The sequence below is a fragment of the Pyrus communis genome, chromosome 11 (genome assembly GCF_963583255.1).
Source record: "Pyrus communis chromosome 11, drPyrComm1.1, whole genome shotgun sequence".
NCBI lineage: Eukaryota > Viridiplantae > Streptophyta > Magnoliopsida > Rosales > Rosaceae > Pyrus > Pyrus communis.
The window spans coordinates 19,896,702-19,909,398 of NC_084813.1; the positions used below are offsets into that span (position 1 = coordinate 19,896,702).

The 12,697-nt window shown below is 37.4% G+C and overlaps 1 protein-coding gene across 1 annotated transcript; it reads right to left on the reverse strand.

Annotated features, from left to right (window-relative positions):
• Positions 1 to 394: 394 nt before the first annotated feature.
• Positions 395 to 1,654, reverse strand: LOC137709161 (uncharacterized mitochondrial protein AtMg00810-like). Its single transcript, XM_068448278.1, has 2 exons — positions 1,246 to 1,654; positions 395 to 1,098 (listed from the first exon to the last, which is right to left on the reverse strand). The coding sequence occupies exons 1-2, from the start codon at positions 1,652 to 1,654 to the stop codon at positions 395 to 397; spliced, it is 1,113 nt and encodes a 370-aa protein (XP_068304379.1).
• Positions 1,655 to 12,697: the final 11,043 nt, after the last annotated feature.

Genomic DNA, 12,697 nt, shown 5'->3' on the forward strand with positions numbered 1-12,697 from the left:
AAAACATGGAACAACACTTCCTTGATTTATGCTTTACCTACAACTAAAGGTGAGGACAATCAACAACTGTCACCACTATGACAACTATGACAGCCAATGTACCATACATACACCCATGCTTGCCGACTAGGATTTAGACTAACCCTAGAACTTCTTCCAATACTCCCCCTCAAGCTGGATCAAAGGGATCAATTGATCCGAGCTTGGATAGGAGATGATGAAAGGTAGTAAATGCCATTCCTTTGGTGAAGATATCTGCTAGCTGATCATGACTGCGAATGAAGTGTGTAGCAATTACCTTGGACTGCACTTGATTCCGAACATAATGACAATCAACTTCAATGTGTTTAGTTCGCTCATGAAAGACAGGATTTGATGTGATGTGCATTGCTGCTTAATTGTCACAGTGAAGAGACATAGGTTGCGGGTGAGGAAACCCTAGATCCGAGAGTAGAGTTTTGAGCCAAGTGAGTTCACATGCCGTTGATGCCATAGCACGATATTCTGCCTCTGCACTTGAGCGTGCAACCACACTTTGTTTCTTGCTCTTCCAGGTGACAAGATTACCCCCTACGAATGTGCAAAAACCAGTGATAGACTTGCGATCGAGAGAGTTCCCTGCCCAATCTGCATCTGTATATCCCGAGATCTGAGTATGACCATTATTGCGCATGAGGATCCCTCTACCAATGGAACCCTTCAGATAGCGAAGCACACGGTGAACAATCTTCATGTGATCTGTGTTTGGAGCATGCATGAACTGACTAACAAGGCTCACAGCATATGATATATCAGGACGAGTGATAGTTAGGTAAATAAGCTTGCCAACCAATCTTTGATAATACTCTATATTAGGAATGAGATCACCATGAGACTGCATCTTCAAGTTGCTATTCAAAGGTGTCCGAGCAGGTTTACAATCTGTCATGTTTGCCTCATGAAGAAGATCAATGATGTACTTGCGCTGATTTAGAAAACAGCCCTTGTGGGAATGTGCCACCTCGATTCCTAAGAAATATTTAAGAGTGCCGAGATCTTTGATAGCAAATTTGTGACTGAGATATTGTTTAAGAGCACTAATCTCAGAAACATTATCACCTGTAACAATTAGGTCATCGACATAAATAAGCACCACAAGTTTACCAGATTTGCCCGCTCGCACAAATAGGGAGGAATCAGCATTGCTCCGAGAGAAACCAACTCCCTCTAGGACATGACTGAGCTTGGCATATCATGCTCGGGGACTTTGCTTGAGGCCATAAATGGCTTTATGAAGTCTGCACACCAGGTCTGGATTGTTTGATTGAGGATGACCCAGAGGAATTTTCATGAAAACTTCTTCTTCTAGTTCCCCATGTAAAAAGGTATTTTTAACATCCATTTGAAAGAGAGGCCATGTATTGTTAATGGCAACAGATAACAGCACCCTCATTGTATTCATCTTTGCCACAGGTGCAAAGGTCTCTTTGTAATCTACTCCATAAGTCTGAGTAAATCCACGAGCAACCAATCGAGCCTTGTGTCTTTCAATCGTGCCATATGAATGGAACTTGATCTTGTACACCCAACAACTTCCTACAGCCTTCTTTCCTTTAGGAAGCTTCATGATGGTCCAGGTGTTGTTTTCGTGAAGAGCTTGAAGCTCTTCTGCCATAGCAGCTCTCCATTCGCTATGTAATTTAGCTTCTTGAAAACTTTGAGGTTCATAGGTCTCAGTAACTGTATTGAGGAATGCAGCAAATGAAGGTGACACTTTGCTGTAATTAATAACAGAAGTTAAGGGATACCTGACATTGTAAGTTACATAATCATTTAACTTGGATGGGAGTCTCCTCTCACGGGAAGGATTTCGACGAACTGTGGGAGGTTGAACCACTGGTAGTTAAGCAGTCTCTTGGTTGGAAGGACTTCTTGAGGGTTCAGATAAGATAAGTTCATCAGGTGCCACTGGTGGTGTGTTCTGCAGGTTGTGAGACTGAGAATGGACCTCATTCAGTGTTTGGTCCCTTATGACACTCGTTGCGTCTTCTTTACATGGATATGGTATTGGAAACAAGTCAAGCATGTTCTTCCCCTCTTGAGAGTGGTCCAGAGGTTGAGTGAAGTAGGGCATTGGTTCCTCAAATCTTACATCTCTTGAAACAACCATTTTCCTAGTTGCGGGAGTGTAACATTTGTAACCCTTTTGAGTGGAAGAGTAGCCCAAGAAGACACATTTGGCAGCCCGTGGTTCTAGCTTGTCACGTTTTTGTGCTTGAATGTGAACAAAGCATGTACATCCGAACACTCGTAAGTGTGACAAATCGATTTGTCTGCCTTTTAGGATCTCATAGGGTGATTTAAAATTCAAAACCTTACTGGGCAATCTATTGATAAGATATGCAGCAGTAAGAACACCTTGAGACCAGAATTTTTTCGGCACATTCGAGTGAAACATCAGGGCCCTAGTTTTTTCAAGTAGGTCTCTATTCTTCCTTTCTGCTACCCCGTTTTGTTGGGGTGTTCCAACACAACTGGTTTGATGTAGTATGCCATGTGTGCTTAGATAATGAGACATGTTATGGGACATATATTCGGAGCCATTATCTGATCGTAAGAAATGAATATTTGAAGCAAATTGAGTGTTTACAAGTCTATGAAAATCTTGAAAAACTTCCAACACTTCATTTTTAAATTTCTAAAGATATAACCAAGTTATCCTTGTGAAATCATCCACAAAGGTTACAAAGTATTTGTATCCGTCAAAGGACTCTAGAACTGGTCCCCAAACATCGGAATGCACGATTTCAAAAGGGTTACTAGCCCTAGATAGAGAGGAGGTGAAAGGTAATCTAGTGAATTTAGAAAAATGACACACATCACAAGAACTTGTAACCTTGCACAGGTTTGGAAACAAAAAGGATAGGACTTTATCAGAAGGATGTGCAAGGCGTCGATGCCAAAGTTGTTGTTCCTGAATCAGGCTTGAGGTGACTTGGAAAGCCTTGGGAGTTTGAACATGCTGGAAAAGATAGTAAAGGCCGTTTAGAAAAAAACCTTCACCAATCATCTTCTTGGTGGTGATATCCTGAAAAATCACAGTTTTTTTAGAGAAGATGGCAGTACAGTTTAGTGAGTTTGTGATTTTTCCAACAGATAAAAGCTGAAAAGGGAATGAAGGAACATATAGGGCCTCAGACTCGACATTACTAGAGATCAAATGTATTTTTCCTTTCCCTACAACCATGGCACCCTTGCCATTAGCAACTGACACTTGGGATGGACGTGAAAGTTTTTAAAATCATACAGATTTGTGGACTTGTTGGTCATATGATCAGTGGCTCCTGAATATATAATCCAATAATCATGCATATTACCTATTTTAAGAGCAGTTGAGAAGGATCGTAAGATACCTGGAATATCTTGTTGTGTCACGCCTTCTTTCCCAGCCAAAAAACCAGCAAACTGCCCAAGTAGAGCAGCTGGTTTGTTGTCAACATGACTGGTTGATCCTTCATTCTCCCCACCACCTTGTTTCTTGTGAAGGAAGGCAGCAAATTCATTTATCAGCATGGCCGGATTAGAGGTGAACATCTGTGCTTCCTTGGAATGAGAGGTCATGGTATGATTTGCCTTGGGTGATGAGTTGTGTGCTCCTCTAATGAAGCTCTTGTTGCTGTCCCTCGAATGCTTGGGCCTTAGTTCAGGATGGAGAATCCAGCAATGATCTCGTGTATGTCCACCATTATCACAATAGCTACACTTCACAGTGGGTTTCTTTCCTTTATATCTTCTCTCTTCACTAGCCTTGTGATTTGAGAAATATACCCTAGATTCTGGTATATTTGACTTTAATTCCACAGTCATGATTTTTCTGCGAGTTTCTTCCCTTTGGATAGTGGCACACACACTTGAGAAGGAAGGCAGTTCAGGATTCATGAGAACATGACTCCTGAGATCTTCGTATTCAGAGCTCAAACTTGCTAGAAGCTGAAAGATTTTATCTTCCTCAGCTCTCTTGATCAACACGGTAGCGTCAATGGTGTGTGGCCGATAAACATTCAACTCATTCCACATGGTGGTCAACTTGCCAAGATGATGCACAAATGAGTTCCCTTCCTGTTGTAGACTAACAATATCCTTCTTTAGCTGGAACACTCGAGCTGCGTTATTCTGATTTCCATACATCTCTTTGAGATTTTTCCAGAGAACGTATGAAGATTCCGCATAACTGAAGATTTCTGCAATCTTTCGATCCATAGAGTTGAGCAGCCATGACATGACTAGCTGGTCCTTGCACAGCTAATCATTGTAATCGGATGAGGACACATCAGGTGCTGGAATCACGCCATTAACATAACCAAGCTTCGATCGTCCTCCTAACGCAAGGGAGACAGCTCTCTCCCACGGGAGATAGTTGAACTCATTTAGTAGGACCGAACTGAGACGTTGATTTGGATTGATATCAACATCTAGATGAGATGAAGAAGACACAGCATGCGAGTTTACTTCTTCGCCATGCAAGGAGCTCTCTTCAGCCATGATGGAGAAGAAAGAGAAACAGGAAGACGGTACTCAGAAGCAGGTCGATAGAGGTCACTGCTCTGATACCATATTGATTTTTGAATGTCTATATTTTGTATTATATGAAACCAAGTACAAGGAAAGCTCATATAAATGAGCGAAAGAAAGGAAAAGAAACAGAAGCCGAAAACAAGGAAAAGCAAAGCAGAAAGAAAGGAAAAGCAAAGCAGAAAACATGGAAAAGTAAAGCAGAAAACATGGAACAACACTTCCTTGATTTATGCTTTACCTACAACTAAAGGTGAGGACAATCAACAACTGTCACCACTATGACAACTATGACAGCCAATGTACCATACATACACCCATGCTTGCCGACTAGGATTTAGACTAACCCTAGAACTTCCCTAGAACTTCTTCCAATAGGTTTTCTCTCCACTTTTTCTTTTCTTTTGTTTGTAAAATCTTAAGTGTTTTATGGTTCCAAAAAAAAAAAATATATAATCTTAAGCGTTTTGCAAAATGTGGACTAATAATAAGACAACACTGAATGCGTTTCTATTGCACGTGGTCATGTTTTGTTTTCACCCCTTTTTCCCATAGATACTAAAAGTGAACTTCTTATTCTAATGTAAATTAAAGCTATATAAAAAATAAAAAAAAATGTAAGCACTTGGACAATTGATGATAATGTTGTGAAAAATAGTTAAAGAAATTTTTTTTTTTGAACAAACTATATTATTTACACTAAAATGATGAGGAAGTGGGCTAAGCCTCACAATAAGCTAGTAATAATATAGTTCAAATTCTCCCTTGACAAAAATCAAACCTATAATGCAATAATAGTTTAGTATACAATATAACAATTTGATTTAGGAGTGCTTTTCTTCAAATCGAGAATTTAAGTGTTTTAAACTATTAAAAGAAGTTTTGAAAAAAAAAAAATATAATAATAATAGTATATGAATAAAAGTTATAAAAAAAAAAAAAAAAAAACCTCTGTAAAAACCTACTACATGATTAAGAGAATCATTTATTTTTTGTAGAAACCAAACAAAGTAGATAATTTTGGTTCATTTTGTAGGGGACTACAAAATGTGAATACCAAAAATTTTAGGTTAAATGACAAAAAGCTACCTCAACTATTGGTCGCACGACATTATCATACCTCTTCTTTTAAAATTGACAATGTCATGTCTTATCTTTACAATTTGTTCCAATGTTATACCTCTGTTAGTTTGTTCGTGAATTTCTTAGTTAAATGCTGACGTGGATTGATCCGAGGCCTAGTTCTCCTCGCCCAAATGGATTCCACGTGGCACCACACCCAATGTTTTCCCGCCAAATGGTATCTAGCTGAGATTCCCAATACACGTGGCTTTCTCACCGGATGACACGTGGATATTCCATTTAAATTAAAAATAATAATTTAAATTTAAAATTAAAAAAATTAAAAAAGTAAGGGTACATTGTAAAGTGTGCCACTCGAATTGGTTTTCCCCCTGGTACACCCATTCCAGAAAAAAAAAAAAAAAAAAAAAAAAAAAAAAAGAACCCTAACCTTAGTTTTCATACCAGCAACTCCAAATCTCAAACAATCAGATTAGAAATTCAGCGAAAAACCCAAATCAGCTTGTCAACTTGCTTCCTTGACTTCGTTGGTGTTGGAAGGGGGTTTAATCCGAGTTCCATTAGCTTTGAAGAAAAATCAAAGGATTTGACATGGGGTAGTACATGCACGAGGATCCCGACAAAACAATGCCTACGTATTGTAAGTGTTTTTTGCGCTTTTGATGATTCCAAATGCATACTGAACTTATTTATTGGAATATGTTGGATGTGGGTTTTGCTTATTCTTGTTTGGAAATGTGGATTTATGCTTTGTGAAATCAAAAGGGTACCTGAGGTGTTGGATAAAGGGTTTGTAGCTTTATTTATTCTTATTTGAAAATGTGGATTTATGCTTTGTTAATTCGAAATGGTTCCTAAGGTATCAGATAATGGGTTTGTAGCTTTGTTTATTCTTGTTTGAAAAGGTGGTTTTATGCTTTCTTAAGTCGAAATGGTTACTAAGTTGTTGGATAATGGGTTTGTTGCTTTGTTTATTCTTGTCGATATAAGGCGGTTGCTTTGTTGCTTTGTTTCTTAGTCATGTGCTTTGTTTTGTGAAAAATGTTGTGCTTTGGTTTTTGTTGGCTTCTAATTAGGTTAAAATACAATTTCTTTTGTTTACTGTTGGCTTTAATTAAGGTTTGTTTTTGTGAAATTCAGTATATTCAGAACTATTCTCTATTAAATTGCATCATGGTGGGGAGATAAATTATGACCTCTACACTGGGGGGGGGGGGGGGGAAGTGACATATATAGATAATTGTGATAAAAACCTCATGTCACTGCCGTTGATAGACGATATGGTAGAGGCAGTTAGATACAGTGAGCGGTTCATGAACTACTATTACAAAATTCCTAACGTGGACCTTTCCAATGGTTTGAAGTCGATTCAAAGTAATTCCGATGTTCAGACGATGCGCAATTTTGTTCCAAAAGACAAAATGATTGAGATGTACATCGAAGAATTAACAACAGAAGAAGCTGTAACCCAAGAGCAACAGTTTCTGAAGTCCATGGAAGTCAGTGGTCTAAGTAAATTGGTAATTAAAGAGATAAGTAGTTCAAAGGGGGATGTTGGACCAACACCACTTAAACCAATAAGATATAGGGGCTTGCTAGCTATTGAAGGGCCAGAAGTGAATGATTGTTGCACATCTCAACTAGTGCAAACATGTGTGACTGAGGTAAAAAAGAGAAATGTTGATTCTGGGAATGGTCAGAAAGAGAAAAATGGTGAAGGGCCAGAGGAGAATAAGGGGAAATCTATAGCAAAGGTAGGAAAAGAGGATATTAACGTAGAAGAAGGGGATACTGAGGTAGGAGAGGGGGATGTTGAAGTCTTCTTTGATATACCTATTAGTTTTGAGGGGAATGTTGAAGAAAAGAACGAAGAAGCTGCTGAAGAAAATGATAGTGAGTTTAAAGAGAGTGAATATGGGAGTGATGCTAATAACCCAATGTTTTTCAAGTTTGATGGTATTGTGGAAGAAAATGCAAGGGAGTCTGAGCACAGAAAAGAAATGAACTTTGAGCAAACAGATGAAAGGGATTCTGAGCAAAATGTGGTTGATGATCCAGACTATAACTCTAATGCCCTTGAGAGTGTACACTATTCAGATGATGAATGACGCAAAAAACATAAGCACTTTCCAGAGTTCAATGAGAAAACATACATGAAGAATCTCACTCTTACATTAGGGTTTGTTTTCAGGGATCATGTGCAATTCAAGTGAGCTGTCATCATGTACTCCTTAGTGAATGGATATGGGGAAATTCATTTTCCTAGGAATGAAAAATTGAAAGTCATAGTAAAGTGTGCAAAAGGCTACCCTTGTAAGTGTTGTGCTGGAAAAATGTATGGTCCAAACATCATACAAATCAATACCATACTTAATGAACACACTTGTGGGAGAACTTGGGCAAACAAGAACTTGAAGTCCCCTTTGCTGACGGATTTGTACATGGACAGGATAAAACACAATCCTGCATCGCCTATGGATTACTTTTTAGCAACTGTCGAATCATAATGGAATCACGATTGTACAAAGAGGAAGGCTTACAAGGCTTTAGATAGGGCATTGAAGATCATTGAGGGAAAACATGTAGAGCAATACACAAAGTTGTGGGATTTTGCTGAGGAAGTGAGGAAGACTAACCCTATAAACACTGTGAAGGTGAAGTTGGATAGGCAGAGGTTTCAAATGATATATGTGTGCTTGAGGGCTTGCAAAGAGAGTTTTAAGTTAGGGTGCAGACCATTGATATGATTAGTTGAGTGTCATTTAAAGAGTGTCCATGCAAGTTAGCTATTTTGTGATGTTGGGATTGACCCAAATGATGAAACATGAGTTATAGTGTACGCAGTGGTAGAAATTGAGAATAAGTCCAGTTGGATTTGGTTCTTATTGTTACTGGTCGTTGATGTTGGGATTGTCAATCAACATGGATGGACATTTATCAGTGATCAACAAAAGGGGTTAATTCCAGCCTTTAAAAAAATCCTCCCTAATTCCCACCACAGATTTTGTGTGAGACATTTGTATACCAACTTCAGAAATCTGTTCAAGGGGAAAACTTTGAAGGATTATTTATGGTCAATAGCCAGAACAACAACAGTTTCCCACTTCAAAAAACGCAATGGAGGATATGAAGAAGCTGGATGAAAAGGTCTACAATTGGTTGGTGAAGAAGCATGCACATCATTGGAGCAAGTCCCATTTTGAAACATATCCTAAGTGTGACATATTGCTGAACAATCTCTGTGAAAGTTTCAATGATGTCATACTTGTGCCAAGACAAAAACTTATTGTCACCATGCTACTCCTTATTCACACACACATACACTCTTGATGAAGAGAATTCAGATGAGAAGGGATATAATGGTGAACAAAGTTGGAGACCTTTGTCCTAAAATTAAGAAGAAGTTGGAGGAAGCCAAAATTCAAAGCGGCAGGTGCATTGCACAATGGTTAAGGGGTGCAAAATTTCAAGTTAATGCTGGAAAAGGGAAGCAAAATATGGTGGACTTGGTTAAAAAAACATGTTCTTGCAGAAAGTATGGCTTGACAGGAATCTCATGCAACCATGCAATAGCGGCCATAAATTTCAAGAGAGAAAAACCGGAGGACTATGTCGATGCTTATTATTCGAAGGTACGGTACTTGGAGGTGTATTCTCATTTAGTAATGTCGATGAATGGGATGTCTTCATGGGAGGAAACTGAAAACCCACCAATATTGCCTTTTACATATACATGGTAACCTGGAAGGCTGAGGAGGAGGAGAAACAAAGAAGCTGCTGAGAGGGACAATGAGGGTGAACAAACTCCCACAAACCCAACCAATAATCCTCAAGGTCCTCCTCAACCACTTAAGCTAGGAAGGAAAAGGTAAGGCAGTTTGAAATGTACCATATGCAAAAATGAAGGTCATAATGCAAGAACCCATCATAGACATCTTCCTCCAAGGGACAAACATGTAACATTTTCTACTTTATGTGATTTTTCAAATCCTTTAACATCATATCGAACTCTTAATCCTTTAAATTGCTTTGTAGGCATCCACATTTGCTCAAGGACAATCACCATCCACATCTGCACCTAAAAATAGGACAAAGAAAACACAGGTAAAAACTTAACCATTTCCTTAGTTGTAAAACATTTGGATTTAGTTAAAAAGCTTGTTTTGTCTCTGAATGAACTTTGGATTTAGGCTTCACAATCAGTAGCTAAATCACTTAGAAGCATAAGCAAACCAATAACTGAATCATCCAAAGGCACCAAGCACAGAAATACCAACCAATCCAGCCACCAGTTTTTTGCACAGATGGTTGTTTTTTGTAAAGAAATTGTAAATTTAGAACAGGTTTTATGCATCCAGTAGGTCTTTTGTGAATTGAATGGATGATGTAGCAGGTTTTTATGAATTCTGTAAGTTTTGTAATGTTGGTTAGAAATGTTAGATGAATTCAGTTAGTTTTTTTTAACAGGTTTATGAATTTCTGGATAATTAAGCAGGTTTTATGCATAATTTGGTCTATTTCATATTTTTCTTTGGAAATGATGAGTAGTTTGTGCTTGAATACACTTGTTTTATTGTGGTTATATCATTATTTTTGGGTGAGATTTTTCAAATTCAAGGTCAATGATGATAATTTGTGCTTAAAATGGTTCTTGACCTTTTTCTCACAATTTGGCAGGAAAGTGAATTTCAAATTTCAAAATTTGAAATTCAAATTACCAACAAAAAGAAAATCAAATATATTTTCTGACGTGGATGGCATTTGGCAGGAAAACATTAGGTGTGGTGCCACATGGAATCCATCTAGGCAAGGAATTGGGCCCCGGATCAAGCCACATCAGCATTTAACTGATAAATTCGTGGATAAGCTAATAGAGGTATATCATTGAACAAATTCTAAAGATGAGGTATGATATTGTCAATTTTGAAAGATGAGGTATAATAGTGTCGTTCAACCTATAATTAAGGTAATTTTGTTTAATTTACCTAAAACTTTACTATACATACTAAGAAGAGCCAATACAAGAAAATTATTTCTCTACTTTTTCTCTCTTTGGGTTGTACTCAACAGAATACTATTTTTTTTTTTTTTTAAAGAATAAATTTCATTCAATAAATAAGTCAGAAATAAACTACACGGTACATGACAAGAAGACATCCTCCTCACGTAGATCATATACAACAGGTTGAACAGGTTGAGTCAGTCCCATACCTCGAAAGCATATAATAGTATTCATCTAATCTGACCTCAGCGGCCAATCAAATTCTGCCTCTTGCATGAAACCATTAGATAATTATCCTTCAATTTATCACTTCAAAGTTAATAAACTTTGAGACTCTCTAGCTTTAATTATAGAAATGAGAAAGTATGATCAGTTGAGGTGAGGATACGACACATGATATTAACCATAATCTGTCATGCATGGCTCTGAGGTAATTTTTTATTCGTCTTCTATAAATAGCTGTCTAGGGTTTCTTTCAGTTATTAAAACTGAGTTTCTAAAGCAACTTTGACACCGGTTTTAAATCTAAATATATAGCTTCTTTTTTCTTTTGGTTTTTTCATCACTTGATGTGTTTTTTTTGTAAGTAAACTTAGTAGGTATATAGCTAGTGGAAGACAGATTGAGTGATCCTTGTAAGCTTGGGAAGCCCCTTTAATTAGGCTCCCTTCACAATCCAATGCGCCCATGATCATGGTACCATCCAAATATAATATTATCTCTTACTACTTTTATAAAGTGTAAAGTAATCAAAGTAATAGTTTATGGGAAGCAATCCTACGTGAGTGGTCGGTAAATGCTATAGCACTCAATGGGACAAAGTAATGTTTTGCTTCAAACCGCATTCGGACACAACAAAACAAGCCCATTTAGAAAGCATTGCACATGCCATGCATATTGATAATTGGTAGCAACAGCAAGTGATATGATCGATTAATTGATGAAAAATGTGGCTCCTATCCCACCAAATTGTTCGTTAGTTCTTTGTGCATCTTCTGCAGGTCCTGTTCACTATGAAAATTAATTTGGAAGCTTCTACTTGTGGAATGAGATTTTTCAACTTATTGGATTTCTTTTATTTCATGTACAAATTTGCAATCGGATAGGGACAGATCCTAAGAGCTAAACCAAAACATGAACATGTATGGAGAAGATATCGCATCTTGCTTTTGGACCATTAATCATTTTAGTGGCTACGATGTAAATAATTGAACTTTAATATTGGACAATGGACAGAGACCCCTTCCTCTGTCCACTAATTCCATGGATAATTAGGTATAAAGTTGCAAGTTGTGGATGGTCGACACGACAGATTTAAGGTGTTTTGAGTCTTGGAAAAGCTTTCAATTAGCACTACTACTGTAGCATTTGTCAGAAAGAAAAAAAAATTTCGGTAGAAAATTGACAACGTATACACAATATTATTATGGTAAAGGCTTATCTACCCCTAAATGCTTTGGTAATTTCATTTTGTACAACTAATGTTAGTAATTATTACAAACTTTTCTTGTAGTGTTATGTTATCAAATAGTATCGATAACATATGTATACTCAATTTATGTTAATTAGAGTATCAATAACATGTCAAGATGATCAATAACAAAGAAGTAATTGCAACGGTGCTATTTTCTTAGGGTTATTCTTATTTTATTTAGCATTCTCGACATCTATGTAATTTTTTTTCTTTCACTTTTCATTCCTTAATCTGCTCCTGTAAATTTGAGTTTTATTTTTCTCGGTTTTAATTTTTAATCAGCTAGCTAGTTTAAAAGTAGACGTTTCAGACTTGAACTTGAACCTAATTATGACACTTGGAAATAGAGTAAGAAATTTTGGGAATCTTATTCCTGGTTCAAAACTATGACTATTGACTATTAACTGGTAAATTAATGTGCAAAAAAACTCGATCCGAAGGTCACGCCATATCACACTCAATCATGCTAAACTCTTTCCCTACGCGGTAGTTTTGCTTGACCTAATTAGCCATTCTCTGTTTAGTCACGTCTTCCTCTTCGTCATGAAACTTACCAATGCTTTTCTTTTCGGTGTTAGAAGAGGTCT